Source organism: Melospiza georgiana, chromosome 8, assembly GCF_028018845.1.
Source record: "Melospiza georgiana isolate bMelGeo1 chromosome 8, bMelGeo1.pri, whole genome shotgun sequence".
Taxonomy (NCBI): Eukaryota; Metazoa; Chordata; class Aves; order Passeriformes; family Passerellidae; genus Melospiza; species Melospiza georgiana.
This window is the reverse complement of record NC_080437.1, coordinates 32,866,623-32,894,468: the sequence shown is the minus strand read 5'-3', so window position 1 is coordinate 32,894,468 and position 27,846 is coordinate 32,866,623. Positions and strand designations below refer to the sequence as shown.

At 40.8% G+C, this 27,846-nt stretch overlaps 2 protein-coding genes across 6 annotated transcripts in view; both read left to right on the top strand.

Annotated features, from left to right (window-relative positions):
* Window positions 1-808: 808 nt before the first annotated feature.
* Window positions 809-10,626, top strand: NSMCE4A (NSE4 homolog A, SMC5-SMC6 complex component). Its single transcript, XM_058029570.1, has 11 exons — window positions 809-1,339; window positions 2,488-2,568; window positions 3,162-3,292; window positions 4,278-4,426; window positions 5,360-5,459; window positions 6,691-6,781; window positions 7,268-7,362; window positions 8,150-8,198; window positions 8,863-8,960; window positions 9,499-9,590; window positions 10,089-10,626. The coding sequence occupies exons 1-10, from the start codon at window positions 1,138-1,140 to the stop codon at window positions 9,580-9,582; spliced, it is 1,080 nt and encodes a 359-aa protein (XP_057885553.1). The 5' UTR covers window positions 809-1,137; the 3' UTR covers window positions 9,583-9,590; window positions 10,089-10,626.
* A 457-nt stretch (window positions 10,627-11,083) lies between these two features.
* Window positions 11,084-27,846, top strand: part of ATE1 (arginyltransferase 1) — a 64,985-nt gene continuing 48,222 nt past the window's right edge. For 2 of the 5 annotated variants that reach the window (XM_058028915.1, XM_058028918.1), the window contains exons 1-7: window positions 11,345-11,450; window positions 12,317-12,380; window positions 12,731-12,793; window positions 13,299-13,402; window positions 14,140-14,412; window positions 16,876-17,105; window positions 18,758-18,886. In XM_058028915.1, the coding sequence (XP_057884898.1) occupies window positions 11,348-11,450; window positions 12,317-12,380; window positions 12,731-12,793; window positions 13,299-13,402; window positions 14,140-14,412; window positions 16,876-17,105; window positions 18,758-18,886 (966 nt within the window). In that variant the 5' untranslated portion in view covers window positions 11,345-11,347. Of the gene's footprint in view, window positions 11,164-11,344; window positions 11,451-12,316; window positions 12,381-12,730; window positions 12,794-13,298; window positions 13,403-14,139; window positions 14,413-16,875; window positions 17,106-18,757; window positions 18,887-19,800; window positions 19,930-27,846 lie in introns of those variants that run through there. The other 3 variants (XM_058028919.1, XM_058028917.1, XM_058028916.1) reach the window with 3 other exon arrangements.

Here is a 27,846-nt window from a genome sequence, read left to right as displayed (position 1 = left end):
CTTCTGAGGAATGGATGAGGCAGCTGGGAGTTTTCAGGCTCAATAAAAGGATGCTCGGGGGCCTTCATCGCCGTCCTCATCGCTGACCTGCAGGAGGGTGCAGCGAGGTGGGACCGGTCTCTGCTGGGCCTGCAGTGAGACAACCAGAGGAAATGGCTTTAAACTGAGGTAGGGATATTCTGATTAGATATCAAAAATTTGTTTTCACTGTTTAGGTGCTCAGGCATTAGGAATAGGTTCCCAGGGAGGTGGTGGAGTCCCCATCCCTGCAGGTGTTCGGGAGGAGCTGGGTGATGTGCTTTAGGGGTTACAGTGACAGTGCCGGGTAGGAAGCTGGACTGGATAATCTTGAAGGTCACTTCCAACCCTGATAATTCCACGATTTTAATCAGATGGTCCTTAAAGTCCCTTCCAACCCAAACCATTCTATGACCCTATAATTTATTTAATTTGCCAGAGCACAGATCCCTGCTCGGCGACTAACGCAGGCGTTTCCATGGACCCATCCCTGTATTAGAGGCGCTGGGACAATCGTAGCGCTCCTTTCCCCCGCTCCCCTCAGAAGTTGCCTCCTTACCCTCTCGCTTTCACCCGCTCCCCTCAGATGTCGCCTCCTTTCCCTCTCGCTTTCACCCGCTCCCCTCAGAGCTGGCTGTCCCCGCCTCCCTCCTCACGCCCCGCGGTTCTCCGCGCCCGCAGCGCCCTCCCGAGGCGCCGCTGGAGCCGCGCCCGCAGCGGAGCGGCCTCGGCGGCCCCGCCCACGCCCGGCTTCATGCACCGCCCGCCGCCGCTCACAGCGCTCGGCCCCGGGCAGCGACCGGAACTCCGGCGAAGGAAGTAAATGGCAAAGGAACGCTGAGGCATCGGTAACCGCCCCTACGGCGAGTCAGAAAGGCCCAACCCTGTTTGCCGCGGGACAGGCGGCGCACAACCGGGGCGACAAACAGCGCCAAGATGGAAGATCGCGATCAGAGCGCAGCGGCTCAGCGACCACCGGCGGCGCCCGCAGACCCCTCCGCCAAGACCCTCTGAAGCGAATTGCGCAGGCTCGACTCGGTGCGTGAAGCCCGGCAGACACGCGGGCCGGCGTCACCCCGGCGGCATCCCGCGGTTCGCGGTGACAGCTCCGCGGCCGCCATGTCGCACACCGGCAGCAGCGGCGACTCCTCGCCGGACTTGCGCCGCCGCCGCTCGCGCCGGCCGCACGCGCAGGAGGACACGGCGGAGGCGGAGGCGGCAGGCGAGAGGCTCCGGCAGCTCAACATCGGCGAGGGCGACGACAGGGAGCACAACAGGATGATCCGCAGCCAGTATCGGGAGCTCATCTCCACCGTGCAGCGTAAGGAGGCGGCGGGGGCAGCGCCGGGGCTGCGGCTGGGCGGTCCGGGCTGGCGGCCGGGGGGACCTGCGGGGCTGGCGGCCGCTCCTCGGCGTGAGGGGAAACGCCTGGGCGAGGGAGCGTTCCTGGCAACTCCGCTTCCTCGGGCTAACGACGCTCTGGGTTTGGACTTAGATCGAAATTTGACTCTCGAGGAAGCAGGGAATCGCAAATCATGGATTGGCTGGAAGGGACCTTACCGGTATTCTCGTTCCAGCAGTGGCAGGGACGCCTTCTACTGTCCCAGGCTGCTCCAAGCCCTGTCCATCCTGGCCTTGGACACTTCCAAGGATCCTGGGGCAGCTACACCTGCTCTGGGCACTCTGTGGATACACCCTGTATCTAAACGTTTTCCAGCGTGAGGCCGGCCGTTCTCCCCTGTGCTATGCAAAGTCCCTCTCCTGCATCCCCTGGGATAGCGAGGTTACGAGGGATTCACTGCATTAACACACATGCGGTGCCTGCGCTGGTGCAGGAGAACTTTAGAGATGCGGCAAAATCCTTTAATTTCACTTTCGTGATGTCTGAGCTTTAGTTTGAAACTGCAGGTATCATTATGTGCCTGGACCACAAAGTTATTCTTGGGACTTCCAAAAAATGCTCTGTAGTTTTTAGCATTTCTCCAGACAGGTATGTGAGTCCTTCTCCTATGTGCGTTTGAGTGAGTTGTGCTTTTTTCTTTACAAAAATGTGGCCGTGGTTGTGTCAGTAGCACTGCCAAGTTCAGCAACATGTGGGATTAGTTGTTTAGTAAATACCTGATAAATTTGTTCACTTGTTTTACAAGAGGCTGCAGTGCAGTTTTTGGGTGATCAGCCTGTTTATAGAAGTGACCAAGCATACAGTTTTAGGGACTGGTTAGTTTTTTTCTTGGAAATTCCACTAATTTCCCCAAGTCAAGCCTGTTTTGCCAGTGAGGTAATTGTTGAGTGATCTCTCCCTTATCTAGACCCATGAGCTTTTTGTTCTCTTTTCTCTCCTTGGCCCAGTTGAGGAGTGATGAAGCTTTGGTGGGCACCTGGCCTCCAGTCAGCATCAAACAAGTGCAGTGTTTCTCAGTGCTTCTGTGTTTAAGTAATTCAGGATTTCCTTTGTGTCTTTTCCCACAGAAAATCGAGAATCCATGCTCAATTCAAAAAGCAACAGGCTGACAGAAGCTTTGGAAGAAGCCAATAGACTTTTTGATGGAGGTAAAACAAATTCTGTGATCTTTCATTGATGTTTGGCCAAGTGCGAGGCAATGATGGCTTACAAACAAAAGAGGGCAAGAGTGAGGTCCCAGTACTTAATCAGAATTTTTATATAATTAAAATAGAAATGTTAAGTTGAAGATTGGTTGAGTAAGTTGATGTGAGAAAATAAATATCATTACAGTTTATTTGCTCTTAGGAATAACTCCTTGCTTTATTTTGATTCGCTGGAACAGTGTATATCAGTAATACACATACAAGATAGCAGTGCAGAGGGGTTCTTTCTCTTGCAGTGGTGGAAAACATGTCAATAAAAATGGATTTGTTGTTCAAGATCATCTGTTACTTTTCCATGGTTTGTCATTCTTTCCCCTTTTAAAATATAAATATAAATATAAATATAAATATAAATATAAATATAAATATAAATATAAATATAAATATAAATATTGTTACGAGGATTATGTGTGTTAGAGGTCATTGCAATAAAAGGATTTCCAAAGCACTAAAGCCAGGATAGTCCCTGTGCTGAATCTGATAATTCTATTTGTGACAATTTCATATTAATCACCATAAAATCCTTTCTGTGCCAGTTTGCAGGGCACGAGAGGCTGCACTGGATGCCCAGTTCCTTGTCATAGCATCCAATATAGGAAAGGAGAAGGCCAATGAGTTACACTCAGAGATGTCAGCATTTGATTCAACAGCATTTGCAGAAGACTTGGTAAGTTCCAGGCTCTGAATTGGCCAACATTTCTGCTGGAGGTTTGTCCTGTTTGTTACAGAACTATAAAGCCTCAGATTGTCAGGCAGTACTTGGCAGTTCTGGTGGAATTTAATGCTCTTCCTATCAATTTCTTTGATAAACTTTCTGGTGAGTGTTGTTAATTGTCTTAAACTACCTATTAAGCACTTGCAGTAGGGGAAAATCTGACTTTAAATGCAAACACCTCCCCCATTATTGCACTGCTGCTCCTTTATGGTTCTGTCAGTTTGTGCTCCTTAAGTCTTCTGCTCTTTTTTCAGTCATTTTTCCATAGTTTCTCAGCAGCTAAGTAGTTTCTTTTATCATGTCCACTGGTTTCTCTGTTTTTGGATAGAGTTCATAAGGCCCTGTGTCACTGACATGAAATGGGACTTTGGGAGACTTCAATGCTTTCAGACTGTTTGTCTCTTTGTACTGGGGGAAGAGTTGGATCAGAACAGCTTTTAACCAGGCTGTTGGCTTCTTTGCTCCTTGAAAATGCTTCCTTATGTTACAGCAGCTCAACAAGGAATCATAAGTGTTTGCTTAAGTCTATAAAAAACATAAAGTTCAATTAAAATTTTTTCCTGGGTTAGTGTGCAGTGGTGGATGCAGGGATAGGCCAGATAAGGTCTGTGATATTTGAGGGGCTGGGCTTCCTGTGAGTGTGTGGTGTTTAAAAACTGTGAGACATCTGAGCTCTGAAATGCAATATGAGTAATGTTCTGCTACTTCATACATCACTGAAAATGTGTTTTGTTTACCTATGGCTTTCATTGGCTGCCGAACACAAGGGTGAATTTGAGTGTTTATCTGTTTTCATGGTGTCCTCAGGAAAGTCAAAGTTCCTAGGCAGTGGTATCAAATGCTAATTTATCAGGCAAACACAACAGTTGTGTCACCATGAATGTATCTACTGCTTTACCTCGAAGTAATTTCTTAATGCAGCTTTTTCCTTTTGCAGCTGACCTTCATGGGTATAAATCGCACAGAAGTGGAAGAAGCTGATGACTCTGAGGACGTTCCAGGTGATTTTTTACCCAGTCATGCCTGGCAAAAAATGGGGGAAGAAGCACCCAAGTACTTCAGGAGAGCACCCACTTTTCACTACATGTAAGTTTCTTCAAGGAAGTAGTGTGTACTGCAGCTCAAGGTAATGGCCTTGGCTGATTCTTTGATGCCCTGGCTTGAAATGAGTTAAACTGAAGTCCCAGCAGAGTGTTGACAAGGTATGAGGCTGCCAACATACTGGAACAACTTTTGGGGCTGGTTCTTTGCAGAAATCTCTAAATGTGATGAAGCTTTAGGTATCAGTCATCACTTTGCATTTTGTTGAGGAGATCCACTGCTCGGTATAAAGATTCCTAAGCATGCAGCATAAACCAGATTTGCATGTGTGCATTTGTTGTGTTGTGTCTGTAGGAAAGGGTTCTTCCTTCCCTCCCTTGTGCTGCCAGTTATCCCAACTCCTCCCCAGTTGCCTTGGAGATTAATGCATTCTTTCTCAAATCCCTCCTCAGTGCCCTGTCCATCACTCAGCGCTCCCACCCTTTTCTCTAGAACTCTCTAGAAACTTCAACTGGAGCATCGAGTGATTGGCTCAGGGGCCGGGGCTCCACCCTCACCCTCAAGTTATCCCCATTAGTGTTCTCCCTAAGTCAATCTTGTATCCCACTCCCCTCTGAAACCTTATTCATCCAAGGACTGACTCCTCCCTTGTTTCCCTCCCTCCTTATAAGCTGTTGTAACGTCCCGCTCTTTCTCTTGGCTGTCGGTTTCCCCTGGGATCAGTAAACCTGCGTTGGCCACAGCTGGAGAGCGCGCTCTTCTCTTTCTGCTGCCTGTAGCCGTAAGCCCAGGCGCGTCTCACCACAAGGTAGCGCTGCTGTCACAGCACGGGGCGTTTGCCTTGGGCGCTGTCCCGAGCACGGAGATCGGGATAGTGCCCCCCTACTGCTAGCGGTGCTGGACAGCTCGCCGGGACGGCCGAGAGGGACGGTATTTCTCCAGCTGGAGCGCTTCATGTGTTCTTTGTGTTTGGGTTAGGATGGGATCCTTCAAGTCTGAGCCTCCTGTACGAAAGCAGCGGATTGAGAGGCAGAAGAAAGCTAGCAGAGGGAAAGCAGAACGGGCAATGCCTGCTCAGGTTTGTTAAGTGTTATCTTTATTAAAAATTACTTTAAAATCTTTGTTTGTTTTGGGTTTTGTAATTATAAACTGTGGATTTGTGACATCCCACCCTGAAGGGGAGGGGAGCATCCAAGATCCTCAGTGGTTGTGCTGTGCTGTGCTTATCTCCAGGAGCCAGAACAAGGATGTTTGTCCCAGAAAAGTGCTGCCCTACCTTCATATGGCTCCTTCTCCAGCTATATCCTGTTGTTTCTCACAGTGTGTGATTACCAGTGCTCCTTGGCTGTTATTGCCAACAGTCCTTCACTGGCTCCACAGCCATCCAGCTGGAGTTGGAGACACACACACCAGCCCCTTTCCTTCTAAGCCTCTACTAAAGGATTCACACTCCATTATTAGGCTTCCTGATTTGTTTTGTGTGGACTGCAGTATTTCATTGAGTGGAAGGAAGTAAAGCAAGATTTACAGACCAATTTCATGTTCAGAAGTAGGGTTTACCAACTGATTTTCAAGTTATAAGCTTACTTGTTCTGTTGCCTGGAAGAAAACAAAAAAGAAACTTCTTTACATTAGTGTGGTGTCCTTTTTTCTTAAAGAAGTGTCTAACAGGGTGTGGCATTTGCACTAAAATGTGGTTAATGACAGCAAGCTAATTAGCTCACGTAACCACTTTTTTATGTTTCCTTATTCTTTGTGTCATTCACTAGCAGAAAAGCAAAAGTCTGGGAATACTGCAAGAGGCTCACATCTGAAACTGCAAATATAATCCGTGTTGTTACAGGGAAGCCTTGGCTGTGATAATGCCAAGATCTAGAGGCAAATGGTTGATTGCTGCCTTTTAAAAGGCAGCCTGCTCAATCCAAATAGTGCTAGAAAGGATTTGTTACAGTTTGTACTGGGAAGAAGAGGAGCTGGAGACTTTGTGGGTTGCTTCTAAATGCTCATCTTCATTAAACTGGCAGACTGTAGCACTGTGTGACCCAGCTCCTCAGAGCTATTGAAAAGTAAGGATACACCTGTACACAGGATCAAAACATGCAAGCCATGGCCTTTCAGATTGGCATTGTCAGATGGGAATTAAACCTAAATCTCTTCAAAGTTGTCTCATGTTTGCATAAGTGTGTTTGTTATGTTTGCATGTAGGGAGAAAAATTCAATTTTATGTTACATGTTCAAAAGAAGCCCTTTGCATATTCTGGCAATTCTACAACAGTTATTTGAGGTGAATCTCTGTTTCTTTTTCCCAGTTAAAAGAAATGGAGCAGTCTCATCAAGAAGCTACAGAAAAAGAAGTAGAGAGGATCTTGAGAATACTGCAAACTCATTTTGAAAATGATCGTAAGTATGATGAAATTAAGCATTAACTAAGGAAAATTAATGTTCTCTGTCTTCTAGAATTTGGAGTGGTAAAACTACAGAGACAAAATGAGATGAAGTCTGCAAGTAGATATCTTTGGTGAAGCACATATACCAACTATGTATTTTTTATGAACACTAATCAGCTGTTGTTTGACTGCAAAGTAAATGTAAATCCTCTCTCCTGATTAAATTCTGCCACTTTTAGATGGTAGTTAAATAGTCAAACATATGGATTTGTGTGGGGGAAATGATGGAAGAAAATAATACACTACATAATCTACTCTGTAGAACATCTGTTACTGCAGGCAGCTGGGAATTCTGGATTATAACTAAATTGAAAAACATCCCTTTAGCTTTTGAAAGGTGCACTGGCTCTCTGAAGTTTGTATTTACATGTGTCAGCTCTGTGTACACCACCTGTTTGTTTATTTGGTTGTTTGAACAAAGGTATTTTTGCATCCCCAGCTAATACACCCATTTCCTTCTTTGATTTTGTGATTGATCCGAACTCGTTTGCACGGACTGTGGAAAATGTGTTTCATGTGTCCTTCCTTGCCAGGGTAAGGCATGATGTCTTTTTAAAATATCCCTTTAGATACTAGAATTACCTAGAAGTACTGACCTGGGATTTTTTCCTGGCTTTGATATTGAAGAATTAGGATTTAAATAGTAGGAATATGAATTTATTTTCTGCAAGTGAACTGGTAATCAAATTTGGTAATCTTTGATTACTTTGGTAATCAAATTAAAAAGGAAACAGAGTTGGCTTTATTTCTTTGCACTGCAGTCAATTTACCAACAAAACAGCAGTGATATTTTTGCAGTCAATATGTTTATCAAAAAAGATTCTGGCTCACATTTTCTGCACATGTAGAAAAATTCTCACAGAGTATGGAAGAGTTACTGAAGCTGTAGAAAACTATGTTAGTGCAAGGTTTTATATTCTTTTTGAATCCAGGGATTTACACTTCAAAACTGTGCTTAGTTTGACTAATAAATAAAATTAATTATGGAAAAAATGAAAACTACCAAGGATATTTTGACTAATTCAGGTTTCATGTTGAATAGATACATTATTATAAATGGTTAGCTCAAGTATATTTAGAGAATAACAATGATTTTAATAAAGCATAACTTTTATAATCCAGCAGTTACACATTGTTGCTATATGGATTGCCTTCTTTATGCATAAGTGCTGTATTAAACTAGTTTTTTCTTATGTGGTATTCTTTATCAGTATATGTACCTGTTCATGATTATATAATAAGTAAAAATACAAATTTTCAGTACATTCTCCTAACTGGAAAACTCTTAAGTTATAAAACTTTAAATCCCACTGTTGTTTAGGATGGTCTTGCAAAAATAAAGCTGGATGAAGATGAATTGCCAATAATAGGTAAAATACAGCTTTAAAATATTTTAATTTTAACAACATTACATGTTACATGTTCACAAAGTTTTTAGGTATAATTTTAACTGGGGATATGCAGTGGATGTAATTGAAGGTATGAAGAGATCTATGGGCAACTGAAAGGATTGAATCTTTTCAAATATTAATATATTTAAAAGATCATACAAATTAATTCTATTAATAGAAATCAAAGGTTATTACCTTTCAAGTTATATTTTTGCTAATAAGTAAATGAACATTATTACACTTGGCTGAACAAAGACATCTTTGGGTGTAAGAACTCTCTTGTCTCAGAGTTGGGAAGTGCTGCAGCTTCAAAACAGTTGGAAGGGAAATCCTTCAGTCAAGGTTGAATGAAGTATTCATTCTCCATTCTTCATACAAGATTGGCTTTCATTCCCACAGGATATCAGTGGGTTAAGACTTTGGTGGGATATTGTAAGGAATGAAATATTTAGTCCTACTGAAAAAAGTCAGTCCTAAGTTTTTAAGATCTGAGACTTAAGGAAGTATCTCGAGCAGTACATGGTACAGGTTGCTGATAGAGACTAACTGTGTGGAATGTGTAGGATTGATCGATTTTTGTGAAGCTTTTGTGTGGAAACTGACTTGACAAGTGTAAATCCTGAAAATGCTGTGTTTGGATCAGAGCCTGTCAAGCCCAGCGAGGGAGAGGGAGGGGAGGAGGACAGCAGAGCTGCAGCACGGAACCAGGTGGTCATAAGTCTGGACCAGAGAGAATGGAAGGTACCATGGACAGCACTTCATCCTTGGGATCAGTTCTTTTTTATTTAAGCCTCTGAGAGCTGTGCTGGGGAGGGCAGCTGTTCTGTGTGCAGAAACACTGCACTTCACCTTAGGCATGCCAGAACAATCACACATCTAAGGGATTTTTGTAGCTGCAGGAAAACTGAGAATTTGGGTTGTGATTCCACCTTTGATTCCTGAAGCCTGGTCAGTTTAAGTGCTTTGAAGCTGTGCACTGGCTTCACTGTTTTATACAAGGCCTGGGTAAATATGGGATCTGTTTCTTCCCTGATGTACAATACTTGTCACTGGAGGCAAAGTTATCCATGCAATGGCCTCACTGTTTGTAATAAATCTTAGACAAAAAGTAGTTTTGAGCACACATACTTCTCCTTTGTCCCTCACTCAGAATGTGCAGCAGAAATGTAGTAATTTGAAATAGTGCTTTAGTATCAGAAACTTTATTACTTGCTTGGTGGTAATTAAATTGAAATAGTTAATCTCTGCTGACTGACACACTGCTGTCATCTCTAACCAGGAGATCATAGAAACATTTCAGATAACAGAAGCTATGATTACCCCTCTTTATCAGAGCACTGAAGAAGAAATGGAGACAGAGTAACTGTTCAAGTAAGTTCTTCTAGCACAACTCAGTAAGCTCCTTATGCATGGGGGAGAACTTCAGGGAATCTGTGTGTGACAAATGCAAAAGAACTGTAAGCAGGGTGATTGTAACACCTGGAATTGCTGTGTTCTTGCCCTCTTCCTGAAACAAAATGTCATCTAGCCATGTATGCAATGATTAACTGGGGAAAAAAACCCTTTATTTTTGAGTTTGATGGTCAGTTAAGTGATGAGTTATTTTTTGGAACTTTATACTCAGAATGCAGTGTTGGAAAGAATCATAGCTTAGTTTTTCTGTTTGGATTCTTAACTTCCTGACAGCTGATGATGTTAATAAAGTAGTGTGAAGAAGGACTTAGAGGGAACCAGGCTGTCTTTCCCTTCTGCTTCCATAAAATTCTTCCAGTGATTGGACTGAAGTCCTGTCACAGTTGTTTGGTCAATTCCAGATCCTAATGCATATTATCTTACTGCCTTCTCTTTTTTGTTTTTCTTTCCCCTTAGGTGCCTTAAAGAAAATACTTCAGGACATTTCTTCCAACAACTGTTTTATATGTATATGTTGTAAAATTAAATATATTTTTTTCTGGAACATCTCAATGCTTTATATGAGCTGCTTTGTTTTAAACCATGGAATGGGTTGGGTCAGAAGGGACCTTAAATCCCACTTAGTGTCACCCCAGCCATGGCGGGGACACCTTCCACTATCCCAGGCTGCTCCAAGCCCTGTCCAGCCTGGCCTTGGACACTTTGAGGGACCCAGGGGCAGCCACAGCTGCTCTGGGCAACCTGAGGAAGTCTGGACTTGTGACAGAGTTATTGATGTATTATGGCTCAGTTTGCTACTTCATATGAAGTTTACTGTCACTCATGAAAAAGGTAAAAAGCAAACACTGTCCCTTCTTCCCTCTCTTGTCCCACCCCAGCAGCAGCAAGTGCAATTCACATGGTTAAACATCCCTGCTGGGATAATCTTGCTATCCTGTATGATTTTGGGTGCTGCAGGAGAATGGATACTGCCCTGCTGTTGTTGCTACTCTGGAAATAAAGGTTTGAGTTTGGAAATCCGGTCTCAGTTACAGATAGCAGTTCCCCCTTCCTTCATTCCAAACTCCTCCTGTATTTGTTTGGTACTTTGGGCATTGGGAAGGCCAGCTCTATAGGGCCAGAACATTATTTTATTAAAAGTACTTGTATGGAAGTCTTGTTCCTTCTCAGAAACCGCTCTGTGGAAGAGCTCAGGATCTCTCCCACCCTTTTATCCTGCTGTAGAGGGTACACAGGGCTCCATCCCCACGGAAGGGCTGTTGGAGCGTGTTTTTGGGGTGAGGAGCTGCTCAGGCCGTGAGGGTGAGGGGGGACACGGCTGAGGAGCGCCAGAGCCTCAGCGCTCTTCGCTCTGCGATCCGCCCGCGGGGGAGGCTGGGCCGGGCCGGGCGCGGCGGCTGCGGCCGGGCAGGGGCGCTGTGGGGTTGCGGGGCCGCCGGCGCCATGCCCGCCGCCGTGGTGGAGTACAAGGGATGGAAGGAGGGCTACGGCTGCGGCTACTGCGGCGCGGCGCGGGGCAAGGTGTCCGCGGGTGAGCGGTTGTGGGGATGGCGGCCGGGCCGGGCTCGGGGCTCCTCCGGCCCCGCCGCGCTGCCCGCCCGAGTCATGGCGGCCGCGCCGCTTCCTGTGCGCGCCGCCCGCGCGCCGCCCGCAGCAAAGATGGCGGCGGGCGCCGCTTCCGGGCGGCCCGGGGCTCTGACCTGAGGCGGGCGGGGATGGCGGCGGGCGGCGGCTCCCCGAGCATCGTCGAGTTCTTCGGCGGGGAGGATGGCTACCGCTGCGGCTACTGCAGGAGCGACACCGGCAACGTCTCGCACGGTGCGGGCGGGGCGGGCTGGCAGCGAGGCCGCCCCGGGCTGGCCGGGAAGCGGCGGCTGCGGGGCCGGGGAGGGCGGCCGGGACAGGCGGCGGCTCGGCAGCAGCTCCCGGCAATCCAGCCGGGAGATCGGAACGGCTCCTACGGCCCGGCGCTCCCCAATGAGTGTGACAGAACTGAGCGGCGGTTCTGTGTTGTTTTCCTTGTATATTTCTGGGGAGTGGGAGGTGCACAGGGGAACTTAGCGCTGGTGCGGTCAGAGAAATGGTTAATTGCATCCCGGGATTTGTGCTGGGCTTAGGGTTTTCACATTTCATGTGGTTATTGAAATCAGTAATTACCATATTTAAGAATCTGTCAGATCCCTATGCATAAGTGGCCATTAGCTACTCAGATTTGCAATAACCGCAGAATCACAGAATTGTTTGGATTGGAAGGGACCTTAAAGCCACCCAGTGCCACCCCTGCCATGGGCCGGGACACCTTCCACTGTCCCAGGCTGCTCCAAGCCCCAATGTTCAACCTGGCCTTGGGCACTGCCAGGGATCCAGAGGCAGCCACACCTTCTCTGGGCACCTGTGCCAGGGCGTTTCCACCCTCACAGCCACGAATTTCCTCCTATTATCCCATCTAACCCTGCCCTCTGGCCGTGAGAAGCCATTCCCTGTGTCCTGTCCCTCCCCACCCCTTGTCCCCAGTCCCTCTCTGGAGCTCCTTCAGGCCCTGGAAGGGCTCCGAGCTCTCCCTGGAGCCTTCTCCTCTCCAGCCTGTCCCAGAGCAGAGGGGCTCCAGGCAGTTCTGCAGAGTTTGTTGTATTTTACAGACAAACCACGGTCAGTCAAGTGTGCTGCTGTGTTGTTTATTTCAGGTATGTGGGCACATTCGATGACAGTTCAAGATTACCAGGATCTCATAGACAGAGGATGGCGAAGGTACATTGAAAAAGAAAATACAAAGCCATGTTGTCAGTTGATATAACAGTTAGAATCCACATTTAAATTTAGAATCCACATTTAAATTTAGATCTATAGATACACTTAAATATCCATGAGTAATTGAACTATTTGTCCAGTGCTCTGTTACCTTTTGTAACATGACTTTCAAACAGGGAAATATTCTGTGATTTTAGAAGGACAATGCAGTCAGCAAAGAACTGAAGAACTTGTTCTTTGATATTTCATCATGACATGTTTTGATGTGATTTTTATAAAAAAGCTTCTTCATTTATTTTGTAGTATAAACAGCAACAAAAAAATCAATGCATATTTATTACTCTTTTCAGAAGTGGAAAATATGTCTACAAACCTATCATGAATCAAACGTGTTGTCCTCAATACACAATAAGGTAAGAAACTCAAAGTACACTTTTGTAAGGGATTTGACCACTTCAAATATGTTCCACCATATGTGTTTGCTGCTTGAAATACGTCATACTTGAGGAGTTAATCTACTTTTAATGATACTTTGAACAGTAAATGTATGCTTTTGGGTTTATGCATAGGGACTTCAGCAGCTCTGGGATATTTTCCTGTAAGGAAATAACCTTGTCTGTAACCCACAAACACTGCTTTAGCAGCCCAAATAAGAGAGGCTTACATTTGTATTTTAGTAATTCTAGAGATACACATAAAAAACATGCCCTAAGGACTGATATTACTCAGTAGAAGACAATGAAATTTCATTATCTCAAAAGTGTTGATAAAACATTTGACCACTCAATATAGAGAAACTTAAGAAATAAATAGAGATTACAGTGTAATTTTTGTAAGTGGTTCCTTAACCTTTCTTTTTTTTTTTTTTTTCCTTAAACAGTCTTTCACAAAAGAAATGTTCTTTTTGGTCTTTTTTAGGTGCCGGGCTTTGCATTTTCAGGCCTCCAAGTCCCACAAGAAAGTTCTGAAGAAAATGTTGAAATTTATTTCCAAAGGAGATGTGTCAAAGGTAGCGAGTGAAGGTAAGAAACAGTGAGTGTTTGAAAACCAATGCTGACGTGTGGAAGGAGGATTTCAGTACCTGCTTGAGTGGTCAGATGGCAAATGGGCTTTGAATTCTGTTTGTACACCCCTGGCTGGGCTGGATCTTGAGCACTTCAGTAGCCCAGAAACCAAATTGTTCAGGGGGCTGGGGTTATTGAAGAAAATATTTCCTTACTTTTTCTATTGGCCAGCTCATTTTCCTGGGCATGTCCTCACTTTCTAGCTGGGTGCTGCAGAGAATTAGATGCTGTTTTTACTTTTATCATGAAACTGATAATCTGGAGAGGACTAACTGGTGGCACAAAAAAGGAAGAGCAAACAGAGAGGGATTTTCCAGTTACCTTCCATTTATACAGCACCAAATCCAGCAATTCTTTGTGCTGGTGAAACTTGTATTGGTTCTGAATCATTATAATCTGCCTCTTTTGTATGTGTGGTATGCTAGATTTGTTTGTTGTTTGTTTGAAAGAGTTTATTTGTTATTTATTTGATTGTTATTTGTTTTAGGGGAGGAAATAAAACTGTTCTCATAAATGAATTGATGTTCATAGTTCAGGATCATAAAGGAAACTCTGTGTTCAGACTGTTGCAATACTGTGGGAGAACACTTGTAAAATTGGAAACTAGTTAGTTTGGTACTAATTTTAGCTGTGGAAAATGTGAGCTGTGGTTGTACAGAGAGAAATTCACTCATGCAGGTTTTAATTCTTGACAGAAGAGCCGATGGATTCCCATATAGAGGATGTGGCCACGTGTGATTTTGCATACAAAAGTGAGTCTCAGGTCAGTCAGTCTGACCTGACTCCCTTGGCTGTGGATCAGGCTGAGAGGGTGGAGAATGAAGATGAGGACTCAGGAGAAACAAAAGAAGAGGGCAATGGGCAGAAGGTGGAATCAGATTCTGTTCAGATCTGTGCAGACAAGGACACCCCAGTCCCTGCAGAACCATCACATTCAGCTAAAGCTGTTCATGCACCACCCAAGCCAGGTAATTTCTGCTAGTCATTGGAGTATCCTCTCATCATTTCACATCTTCTTGAACTCCCTTCTTTTTATCTTGCTTAGTAAGTTAATAATTGCTTTATTTTATTGTTTTGTTTTACTCCCTGCGTTCCTCCCAGTTTATGGAATTACAGCATGAAAATTGAGAGGTGCTGGATTTTACTTGTAATACTGTAATTTATATTTTGTTACATGAAAAAGTTATATTTATCTTCTTTTCCTCACCTTAAGTAAGACTGAATCTTTAAGATCTGAAGCTAAAGAGGGGAGATTTAGATTAGAAACTTTTTATGATGAGGCTGGGGGTGCCCAGAGCAGCTGGGGCTGTCCCATCCCCATGTTGGATGGGGTTTGGAGCAGCCTGGGACAGTGGAAAGTGTCCTTTTAAAAGTCTCTTTCAGCCCAAACCTTTCTGTGATTCTGCCTTCTCTTGGGACATGGGTGATTTCTGGCAGAAAGATGGTAAGGGGTGGGTGGATAATTTATTTAAACCAGAATAATTTATTTAAGGTAGAATTGCTGACAGACACTTTGTGGCCCAGAGGCTACAGGTGAGGCAGCCTTGTCTTACAGATCTTGTTTCTCATTTTGTGTACCCTGTTCTAGCAAATAAAGGGAATTTCCTTCATTGTGGTGTATATGGTAGGGAAAATCCTACTGGAAACTTGTGGCTTTAGAGTTTGTGCCTGTGTTGGGACATCCTAATAATTCCTGATTTCACTCACCTGTTGCATGTTGTGCCAGTATTTAGGAGAACAAAGTACTTCTGTCTTTTTCTGTAGCATTGCTGATTTGAAGTGAAATAATGTTTTTTCCTTAATAACCACTCATCCCTATTAGATCTGATTTTCACCAGCTTGATAAACAATTTTTGCATCTAAATAAAAGGAGAATTTTCAGAAAGACTTGCTCAGAGAATCAGCAGAGTTGCATAGAAATACTACAGAAATTTTAAAACCGTATTTAGTATTTTGATCTTATACAAACCTTTACAACCCTTATATAGTTTATTGTTCATATCAATTTTATTGTGCAAATTTTCAAAGCTCTCTTGTTTTAAATAATAAATTTAAAACTTTGGCCTATGTAAACTTAGTATTGGAAAGAAATGAAGTGGTTGTTGACAGCAGATGGCAGACTTGGGTAAGGAATAGGAGTGTAAAAACCTGCCAGTGCTTTGGAAAAGGTGAGGTAAGGTCTTCACTTAGGTTAAGAAGAGCTTTGAATCAAACTTTAATAAATAAATGCAGATAAATAACATTGAAGTGCATTTCAGGGAAAAAAGGTTTAATTTTACAGAGCAGAAATATTCATGAGTGTGCCTCTTTCTGGTGTTTTTAAAGATCCAAGTGAACAATAAGTGCATCAGAAGCTTATTTAATTTTTTTTTTTTTTTAATGCTAGCTGGTGTCACAGGTCAAATTTAGTTTAAAATTTTCCAGATTCAAAAATGTTTAGTTTTCATCTTGGAAAATGTAGACTTAGTCTGTAATAAGATTGTTTAATTGCATTTTTATTCCTTTATAAACAAAACAGGTCATTGTCCTCTAGGAATAATGGTCTGTTTCTGCACAGTTTCAGATAGAAAAGAAGGTTTGCTTATATCTCTGTAGGCACAGTCACTGCTTGAGGAAGTTTTTCTTGCTAAGTTACAGCTTACAGAAGATCCAAGACATGAAACAGATCCTGATACAGATGAAGTACTCATTCTTCAAATACATCATGGGAGTTTTAAATAAACTCTTCCTCTGACTTGTTTGCCTGAGGACAGGTCACACAGTGTCTGCAATTCCCTCATGCCTTTGGATCTGTGTTGCTTTACAACTCACAGTTCTTGTATTAGTAAGGAACAAATGGATCAAGGTGGGAAACTGCATGGGTTTGACTTCTCCTTTCAGCAAATACCACTTCACAGATAGAATTCTATAAATGACTCATCTGTTAAACTGCAAAAAGTGAATTTATTGATTAAAACAGACAATCTGAAGATAGTTTTAAGCAAATATGCAAATTTGTGGCCTTTTCCATTACATGACCATAATAGCATTGGCAGCATTTCTACACCCTGCCTATGGATTCTGGGCTTTATTTTGGGGTGTGTGTCTTCACAGGAGTCTGTGCTGTAGCCACACACACACAATCACACGGGCTTTGAATGCAGAAGACCAATTCTCTGTGATTTTTTGGTTGTATTTCAAGTTTTTAAGCAGACCCTTGGCTTTGGGGTGAAGTGATCAAGGTGACTCCAGATTAGTGCTGCAGTAAGAAGCTGTGGGAGAATCACTGCGTTCGTGTTGCATCAGGTGTTGGTGGTTGTAAATGTGAAAGGCCATGCTGAGTTCAGAGCCCAGGCTGCAGTAAATGGTGATTTTAACCATTTCCTGCCAATGATGAGGTGAGAGCTGTTTGTTATCAGGTGTGGTGTTTAACTCTGCCTGTGCCCTCATAGGGAAAGGGGCTGATCTGAGCAAGCCCCCGTGTCGGAAAGCAAAGGACATCAGGAAAGAGAGAAAACTCCAGAAGCTCCTGCAGAACCAGATGGGCACAGCAGAAGGCTCTCAACTTCAAGGAGATCAAACTTTCCTCTTGCAAAACTCTAAATCTAAAACAAACCAGCCTAAAAACATTGAAGACTTTGTTTTTGTCCCTCTACCTGATGATGCACGACACAAATTAGAGGTAATCTCTTGTTCCCTGTTGTTGGAGGCAGATGAAGGAAAGGTCCAGTTAAGGAGTTTTTGAAAAGCTTAAGTCTGTATTTATGGCTTTATGAAGTAGTTGTGGCTTAAGTCTTGAAATATATGTGGTACTGAATGATGTATATTTATTTATATATATATAGATATATATAGATGTAGGTACGGATAGATCTATATATAAGTATCTATATATATTTATATATATATATAGATATGCATCATAGGAGTGTGTATATATATGTATGTATATATATGTATTTATATAAATTACACACTCATGGTGCAGCTGCACTCTTTTTAACCACAGGAGGGTACTCTTGTACTACCATGTTCTAGCAGTTCAGTTACTAAAATAACTTGCAAATTAATTTCATACAGAGTGACTTGAAAATGAAAAACTTTGTATTAACCAAGTGTTAATAATGAGAGAAATTCACTATTTAGGTCTGCAGTATGTAAATACTTAAACTACCTAAGCTAATGAAATTTGCAAAGAAGCAGTAACTTCATTAAATTAATCAGATAACAAGGTAGTTGCTCTTTACACACGTCATTGGTGTGTGCTGATGTCTTTGAAAGCTGCAAAAATGAGAATAAAAAAGTTTGCTTAATGCACTGGTTGCCACTACATCTATGAGACAGTAATCTGGAAGACTTTTGGACTTTATAACATTTGTTAATCATAAAACCATTTTTCCTGCTATTTTTTCCATAAGCTGGAAAGCTGACTGAATGTTTTCTTGATCATTTTCAATGATGCTAATGGAGATGAAAATATTTGCTGACTAGAAGCTACAAAATTGATTTGTCTCCCTAACTCCACATTTCCTGAGGAGTTCTTTAACAGAAGCATGATGGCTTTGTCTGAGCATCTTTTTAGAAGATGAAGTATTAAAAGACATTTGCTCTTTGTGAAAATAGAACCATTCTGAAAACTACATAGTTTTGCAAATTAATATGACCTTAAATATTTTTGAAAAGGCATGCACTGCTGCCCCTGTTGTAGCATTATTTTGCTTAGGGAGCAATCATTTTTACTAAGAAGAATGTTTAATTTATAGATTATTTTTTAAAATTATTTTTGCGTGTTTAATGGTGATGGTATGAGGACTGGTAACTCCTTGTTGTGGTTAACTCATAATTGAATATAGAAACACTACTTCATCTTCCTTTTTCAATTTCAAAAGTACCTGGAAATCCCCTTGGGATTTTTGCCATAAAAACATGGATTTTGGGTGAAGAGCAGAGATTTGAGTCTTCCAAGCCTTTCAGGTATTTTTCAGTGTAGTGTGAGACTATGAGAGAATATTTTAAGTAGCACAGAAAATCTCTTTAAAATGATGATCTGCATACCACTTGTTGGTATTATTTCCTAAAAATTGTGTAGTTCTTCTCTAGGCATTTTAGTTAATTTGCAGTTTGAAAACCTGTGTTATTCAATGTCAATTTAAAAACCTTCAGTAGCATAAATTGAGCTGGAGAATTAGAAGACTCTTGGCTAATAGTAATTAATTTGTGATGGCCCTTGTGCAGGAGGGTGAAATTTCTCTCTGTTGTGATGTTTATGTTATGTATAAATGTACAGTCATTGCATGATATTTTAATAATAAATGTGTTTAACTTCTTCTGAAGGTGAGGGTGGTGAGATCATCTCCACCAAGTTCACAGTTCAAAGCCACATTTCAGGAATCTTACCAGGTCTATAAACGTTACCAGATGGTCATTCACAAGGACCCACCTGATAAACCATCCATAAATCAGGTCAGGAGACCAAATTTAATTCTATGCAAAGCTTCCCCTCCATTTCACGTGTCCTGTTTCTAGGAGAAACAAATGTGGATTTTATATCCATTGTATATTCCAGGAGCTTGTAAAATACTGTATCCAATAAAATCAACATCCTGAAAGTGCAAACTCTTGATACCTCTCTGTGTGTGCCACAGATATTTGGTTTTAGTTGCAGGCAGAGAAGTTCTGGATGCTGTTGGGTAAGAAATGGAGAAGGTGAGGCTCTTGGAGATAGAGATGGGCCTTAAAAATACAAATCCCATAAGAACTAAATCCAGCTGGACACTCAGCCTGGTAACTGCTCTCCTTGGCTTTGGTTTGAGTGTTTCCATAAAAAGGATACAATGATCAGGGCCAACATGTGAGCAAAAGTTTGTCACACACACAAATTGTTGGTTTAAGGTTCACCAGAGTGAAATAATTCTCCTCAGTTTCAGTTTAAGCCTTTAAAAAGTAACCTGTGCACTCCATCTGAATTTATAATTTGTTGCTGCTTCCTGCAATGAACAGGTGGAGTATAAAAGTGAACTGTCAGATGTGTTACATCTCTATTCTAGAAGGAAAAAAAATATATCATGAGTTTGGAGAAACAGTCTGAGTAGCAAGAACAAGTAATAGTTGAACCAGGGCAATCAATGAGTGATGTGCCATTAAAAACAAAACATTTTAAGAAGTCCTTGAGACTGTACAATAAAATTAAAATTTGTTGTTGATTGTTAGATATCAGTAAAAATAAGGCAGTTGTCTTATTATTTTTAAGGTAGAAAACTGACTTCAGAGGCTTTGAAGTGCATAGGAGGAGATCTTTCACTAGCCTGACCTTCAGAAGCAGATTATGTGATGCCATGCACTCAAAACAGAATGCTTCTATTTCCCTTGCTCTGAAGGTGAGGTTAGTACCTGTCTCCTTTGAGGACCCCCAGTTCAAATCATCCTTCAACCAATCTGCCACTTTATTTGCCAAGTATCAGATGTCTGTACACAAGGACACACCTTCTGACTGTGGGGAGAACGAGGTACAGTTCACTGCATGCACCTTTCTGCCAACAGCTTCTTCAAATGCACACCTAGATGCTGGGAAATGCTGGTCTAAATATTAAATCACTGAAATTGCCATTCCTGAGGGTTTTTCTGATGGCAAAATCATCTCCTGCTTTAAAGTTCTTTGGTACCTTTTTTATGTTTCTTCCTAATTTTTTGTGTTCTCGCCTAATTTAGCAAGTGAAGGTTTTAAAAATCTCAGTTTTATTCCCATTCCATTGCTAAGCACACTGCTCAGCTGGAACTCACCTTTACAGCAGGAATAGTGCAAAAATATCTCACCAGTTGATCATTTGAGGCTTGATGAGAATATGTTGCATATGGATAAGCCCTGCTCCTAAAAGGGTGTTTACAGAGGATAATCCTAATCTAATAATTGAAAAATAATTAAAAATACTCGTGGGGTTCTGAACAAGCAGCAGTTCTCCATTTCTCTGGCAGGTGGCACAACCTCCTCATTGGCAGAATTAATGAAAATGCTACCTCAGATCTCTCTCTTCTATCTACTGCAGATGTGCAGCTTTATTATTGATTAGCTAGTCAGGATTTTCTGTTCCTGAGAGTGAACTATCTGCAGAAGTGAAACCTTGTAAACTGGGGCTGCTTTCCAGGTAGAATTGTAAAACCACATCATAATTTTTGGCTTTAGTTCAAGAGTGTAAGGAGAGCTGGGTTTTATTTTTTTGTGAGATGTCTGTAATGCTGCTCTGAAAAGCCATAAAATCCATTTCACTTTGTTTAGTAAAATAATAGCTCTCATAACAGTAAGTAGTGGTCTCTACCCTTTTTATAATTGCTGGCCTAAGTGGGTTTAATTATAAAAATGTAAAAGTTGGAGGCATGCCAAGAGAGACTGAGCTATTTACTGGATTTGTACCCAGCATTACCTGGGCAGATTAGAGACTTGAATTTTCTGCCATGGTGGAAGCATTTCATGCATGGAAAGATGTGTTAGGGACTGTCAGGTTTCCACCACCTGAAGGCGTAAAGGCTGTCCTGGGAACTGCTGTTGGAAGGAGATGGATTTCTGTTCACTGCTAATAGTTTAACAGATTTTTATCCTCTTTTTTCTTATTACTTGCCATAGGAGTTTCCCTGCTTTGCTTTTATCGCCTCTCTTTGGCCTCATGTTTGTGCAGGCTTAGAAAATTCCAAGGGAAACATAAAAACCTTCTCTGAAGCATCTGCTGAATGTAAAAACTTGGTCTGATGCTGATGGGTTTGAATTTAGGTTCTTTTTCAGCCTTGGTAAATCATATTTTGTGTCCATGAGACTGCCTGGCCAAGAAGGTTTTTTTATTCACATTTAGGAATTAACACTTTCTCTTCAGTCAACATTTTGTATTTGATCTCTGCAGGATGTAAACTGAAGAATGTTTTACACAAAAATGTGTTTTCATGTAGTTCAGAATCCTTTTTTTAATATTAAATTTGTGTGGGAAGAGTTATCTGAGTCACTTCTAAGGTACCAAGTAGCGTAAAACTGATCCAGATTACTGAGAGGAAGGGTAGAAAATGCTGCTTGTAAGACCTCAAAACTTTTTCTGCTTCCTCTTTTTCAGACTTTTTAATATATCCTACAGACATTATGGAACCAAGGAGTTTTTTAAGCAAAGGGAATAAAATTCTCTCCTATACACAGGACCTTTTATCAGGATAGTAAGAAGTCTGCTTTGTGCTTTAAACTGGCAAATATCCAGGATTTTTTCACTTTTAATTTGTGCAAAATACTCTGTGAGGTTGTTGGGGTTTTTTGTTAGGGAGAGTGCTGCACACTTTCGTGTTTGGAAAGTTTCTAGTTTAGAAAGAGTCTTTAGTTTTATATTAACACTTCATATTTAGAAACCTGCCTATATTTAAATTCAGAATCATACAAAGATTGTTATAGGACATATTAACAACTTCTTTTGGGAATATATTCTTAGATTGTTGGCATTACAATACACTATCTGTTGCTAGGCTAGTTTAATATTAACCTTATTATATTAAAAGGCAATTCTGAGAAGCAATTTAGAGTTTTGGTGGTTATTTGAGAATAACACTAATGGGAAAAACTATAAAAATGTTCACAAATAGTAACAAAAAATATTTGAACAAGGAAGGTGGTTATTGCACAGTGAGTGTGGAGAAGGCCTTTTTGCACCTCAGTAATGTAAATTCAGCTTTCCATCAGGAGTTTAAGTCAGAAGGGAGAGTAGAGGATTGTCAGGGCAGGGAATTGAACTTGTGGGCACTCTGGTTAATGCCAGATTGAGCCAGTGATAATTGGTGTTTTGGTGCCCTTCATGATGCTGAATCTCTTGAAATTTTGCCTTTTCCTCCTTTCCTTCTTCTGCTTCCCTGCTGAAGACTGCACAGCACTAATTACAGTGTGTTCATTAAAATAATTGGAGATTTTGCTGGGGAGAATCCTGCAGCACACTGTGGTGATGCAGTACTGATTCCTGAGTGAGGCAGTGACTTCTGTTTGTTCTAATAAAAAGCAAGGTGGAAACTTGTGAAATCAACTTTTCCCAAGTTCCAGACTTGTGATGAAACTTTGCTTTCATGGAAGCATCACCAAAATCTGTTCCTCTTTCACTGGCAAGGAGAGGACTGGGTAAGGTAGAAATAGAGTGTCTCTCAGCCAAATAGGTTAATATTCTAGGAGCAGTTTAAAGTATTCCCTTGCTCCTGGAATTAAAACCAATTTAGCTTGCAAGAGAAAAAAAAATTCAAATTGGTTTTTATCTTGGCATAGAAGCCACAACTATTTTCTGCATAGTCTTTTAAAATATTCATTATGCCATTTTCTTCTTAGTTGGTCTGGTACAAGATGAATTTACCCTGGAAATCCTCTCACCCCTCTCAAGAACTTTTGATCACTTGCTGCAGGAATTCAGCTTCAAAACTGACCTGGCTGTGTCTGTGCTTTGGAGTGGAGTCAACTCCTGATGTTACACAAACTTGTTGGCACTGAAGAATGTTTCTGTCAGCATGTTTGTATTGTATGGAATTGGTGTCCTGAGGAAAAACATAGCAGGCAATTTTCATACTGGAGGTTTCTTTATAGTCCTTGCTCTTAAAAAGGGCTGAGGAAAAATTGATTTTTCACTTTTCCTCTGTGGGAGCACAAAACTTTATTCAGCTACTGTGTAAATGCATGAGCATCCACTGTTTGAGGAATATATGTATTTTTATTATAGTTGTTGGAGAAAATGAGATGAATTAGGGGGAGCCTGAACAGATTGTGAAGTTAAAGTATAAATAGCAATGAAGGAGTTCAGATAAAATAATGGAAATTAGGAATCCCTCCCTATTGGAGAAGTTTATCTAAGGCTGCTCTTGAATTAGCCAGGTTCTGAGCTGCTCATTTTTGGAAGCTGTTGAAACAATCTGGATTAGTGTCTGCCCCATTCTTTGCATTTCTTCTGTCCCTTTATGAAAATGCTTGATGTGGCTCTTTATCTCAGGTTCAAAATGATGGTCCCATTCCCACTATAACAGAGCTGTCTTTTTCTTTTTTATTTTCAATGGCTTTGTCCTGTTGTTGTTTTGTTTTATTTTGTTTTGTTTTGTTGTTTTCTTGTTTGTTGGGTTGTTTTTAAAGCAGTGGAAGATATAATCATGCTTAGCATGAGGAGCTGTGTCTGTAACATACAAACCCCCCACAAATGTAATCAATTGCAAGGATTTATTTTTTGGGTTATTTCCTGGCTGGTTATATTTATTTTGTGAAATGGGTCAAGCTGTAAGGAAAAGAAATTGAAATCATGAAAGCTTAGAAAAACTGAGACATGGAGACCTCTAATGAGCAGAGAGATGAGAGGCTGAGCATCCTTATATTGAAATAACCTTGGGACCCTGTGGCATCAGTGAAAGATAAGCTGGAGCATAAATTATAGAGCTGATCAGCATATCAAGAGTAAAATAATTATGGAAAAAAATTATGTGGGTGAGGGTTTGTCCACCTTTTTTTTTTTTTCATTGTTCATAAGAAAAATAGTAAATGCTAATACAATTTTGTTGTAATAATCCATGCACAGAGAAATAGGTAAATATGGATTTGGGGTCTGTTTTTAAAATTGAGAAACTTTTAATAGCCTTTGGTTATATTTCTACGAGAAAATGTGTAGATTAATATATGGAAGGATGATCTGAGAATAAGAAAAATGGACTTGTGTCTTATATAATCCCAAGATTTGGCTCTTTGGGTGATCCAGTTCCACTGGATTTATGGAAGCTGTGTAATGGCTTGTCTGTGCTTTGCTAAGAGCAGTCCTTACCTGCAAATATTTTAACTTTGCTCAGCACCAAAAATCCTGTTTCTGGGTAAGAAATGCAGGGAGGGCCGTGCAGAATACAAATCACCTGGAAGATGCTGTGATCCAGCTTCAGGATGATTTATAAAATACCTGGAGATAGGTATTTCAGAACATTTAGATCATTTCAGATAGGTATTTCAGAACATTTAGATCATTTCAGATAGGTATTTCAGAACATTTAGGTCATTTCAGATAGATATTTCAGAACATTTTGCCACCTGAATCTCTTGTGTTTTAAATGAAGAGATGTGATAAATGAAATTATAGGTGTGGAACGGTGGAGATCTGGATCAAAGATTTTACATGAAACAAATACAGCCAAAACATTTTTTAGTCTTTTCATGCCAAGGAGGAAATTTTTGATCCCAATGCAATAATCAATGGCTAATTTGGATAGAACAGAGGTGTCTTTAGCAGTTCTTAATGAAGTATCATCTCATCAGAGGCATCACATTTCTGACCTCAAGTCTTTTTAGAGTCTTTGTCTTTAGCAAACCCAGCTGAAGTGTAACTGAAACAAGCTTATGTGGCAGCTACACAAGCTAGAAAACATTTCCATAAAAGATCATAAAAATTCTACAGTAGTTTCCAGAGAGAGCAGGAGTGAACAGTTTATTGCTATTGCTCCTGAAGCAAACGTTTTATTTAACTTTTCACAAGGGTTTCATAATGACAAACTTGTAGAAAAACAGTATCTGTCTGTTCCCTCTGTGAAAGTAGCTGGACTCTCTCTTTGCTTTGTGCTTAGCTAAATATTTGTCTTGGAAGAAAAGAATTTCAGGACACACAAAAGATACACTGTTTGAAAAGGTGCAAAAAATTACTGAAATACGTAGAGTGGGGTTTTTCTTTCACCCTCCCCCTTTATTTTTTTTTTTTTCTAAATTGCTTCCCAGGAATCCACTTGAACCAATAGAAAAAACTGAGAAATGCCAAGGAGCACGTTCTGATCAGCTCCAACCTGGTATCAGCAGCCAGTTGGAAACTTTTAAGTCTCCCTAACCTACTTTCCTCTCTTATATTCCAGTGAGAAAATGCTGAAAAATCAATAGCCTTTGTGGTTATTTTTAGCCTTCTGTACATTTTTATTCAGCTCCTGGAAGCCATGGCAGAACACCTCACTGCAGTGAACTTGGATTTCACATCCTGGTAGCTCTGACTTCAGGACTTTGAATGAGTATTTCTATATCAGCCCAATTTCTTCTTTTTATTTGTGTGGCCCTTGTGACTGCAGTGCTGTGGATTCATGGATTTTATCATGAAATATCTATAAAAGCAAAATGATTCAGACATCCAGACAATTAAATAACTTGTCCACAGTCATATCATTTCAGTTCAGATTCTTTCTGCATCTCAGTTTATATTCTTCATTTTGCCAATGAGTTTTCTCAGTAAATCCATATAAAATTAAATAATCTTTACTGTAATTCTGATAAACCTTCAGTATATGAGAGGAGGTTTTTTTCTGGGCAAGAAAGCCATAGTGACTTTTATCACTCCATAAAGGAATTGGAACTGAAATAAATGTACAATATTTCATTAGTCCCATCCTTGCATTGAAAACTACTTTTGAGACATGCATTTAAATTTTAAATCCCTCATTCCATTGTAAACTTTAAATCCTTCTTGCTACTTTTGAAGGCTCTTTCTTCACCTTTAGGTCTGTGAATATCTCTGAAACTCGGTTGTTTCTGCATGTTTGTATTTTTGTAAGCAGTTGCTGTAAATGCTAAATAGAGCCAGCCCTGGGATAAGTCTTTGATTCCTCTGCTGAACTCTAATTTATTGTCTGGTTCAAGGGTGGTTTGCACCATCTTTTCCATTAAAAATGCTACATTTTGTCCTATTTTCCTGATTTCTACAGAAAGTTAAAGAATTTACTTCATTTTTCATCTCAATTTCATTGTATTTTCCTAGTGACTTTGTTTTTATTGTTTGGTTTGTTGTTTTCTTTTCTGTGGGAGAGGGTTGTTAGCAGCTGCTCCTTGCCTTGCTGAAACACTGATTTATTTTTACTTTTTTACTGCACAACTTTATGGTTAAGACTGATTCTGATCTGTTTTGGGTAAGGAAGTTTATTTCAATTAAAATATGGCAGCACAGAAGTGATGCACTGGATTTGCAGGTTTTATGACTTGCCATCTTTTTATTTTTTAGTTTCTTATGAGCCTTGGACCTCTGTGAAAAACAAAGCAAAAAAAAAGTGACCAATAAATAACATTGGTTTATTTTAATCCTATTCAGAAATTGGATTTTAAAAACATAAAGAAGGAAGGCCCACATCCCGTATTCATTGCTTATCCTTCTGTATCCCAAAAAAAGGGCAAGTACTCAGCTTTCCTTGGCAGTGAATTGCAGATATGAGCAAACCCTTAATACTGTCAAAGGGGGGATGATAAATGAATGCTTTTTGTGGAATATCTCAGATGATTGTGCAGCTCCTGCTGCTGGCACCTGGGAGGTTCCTGAGGAGGACGTGGTGTCCTCCTGTGACATCAGGAGCAGAAATCCTGAGCTGCCAGGTGAAACCCATTCCAGTTTAGCTCCTGAATCTCCTCCCCCTGTCTAAAGGGAGCAGGTGTTAACACTCTGCTTTATTGCCTCTTTTTAAAGCTCCTGCTCTACTCCAGCAAGAAACTTTGGGCTGAACCCAACCTGCTTTTTATTTTTCTGCCTTTTTTTCCTCCCTTTGATTTCATTCTCACTGATGTGTTTCTTCTTAGTTTTAATAATTATGTTTAAACTTACTCCCTGTTGTTGAGTTGATTCCTTCTGGCAGCTGTAATTAGCTTGCACCAAAGTAAAAATGATGTGGACTTCTTATATATTATAAAGCTTTTAAAAGTTATGTAAATCAGTTGGAAATTAAAATTAGAAAAGGGTGGCTTTGTGAAAGGAATTTGAATTGTGTTTGTGTGACACATTGAGTTATTTTACATACAACATCAGCTTTTGGCTGTATTTCCTTCATGCTTTATTGAATAAATTTTAATTGTGTTCATAATAATCTTGCAGTGTTAGATGAGTTTGTTAATTTAGAAGCTGAATCTAATGTTTTATTTTTTACATAAATGTGTAGATTAATTTAAGAAAATTTAAATTATCTAACCTCTGAACTTCACCAGGTATCATCAGGTGAAATAATTTATAACAAGACTTGGGTTTTTTTTCCCTTAACGCTGTGATACAAATTCAGGTGCAGTTCAGAGGTTTTTTCCAGCAGCTGTAACAGCAGAAGTTATTAAACTTCAAAAGTTCCCCTTCACCCTCAGAGCCAAGGGACTGGGCAGCAGGGCCTGGAGAATTGATAAAACCATTTGAGAAGTGTTGTGGGCTCAGATTTCTCACCACAGGGTTTAGTTTGCACTCTACAGCTAAAGTTACAGATTCAGAACTATTGGGGGTCTTCTGACATGAAAATTAATTACACATGGTTTATTTTTTTTGAAACCTGCACTTTCTAAAACCACTGGCTGTAGAGATGGATGCACTCATAGTGTAGGAATTTGTAACTGTATTTTTACTTCAGGAAAATAACTCAATAATTCAAAAATTTAATTATATATTTTTCTTTAAATATTATTGGTG

What these genes read in the sequence shown, in the direction of transcription:
- NSMCE4A (XM_058029570.1), top strand. Translation starts at nt 1,138, where the DNA reads ATGTCGCACACCGGCAGCAGCGGCGACTCCTCGCCGGACTTGCGCCGC. An exon ending in GCACCCACTTTTCACTACAT is followed by an intron (nt 4,427 to 5,359) that starts GTAAGTTTCTTC and finishes TGTTTGGGTTAG; the next exon opens with GATGGGATCCTTCAAGTCTG. An exon ending in AACTCATTTTGAAAATGATC is followed by an intron (nt 6,782 to 7,267) that starts GTAAGTATGATG and finishes TTGCATCCCCAG; the next exon opens with CTAATACACCCATTTCCTTC.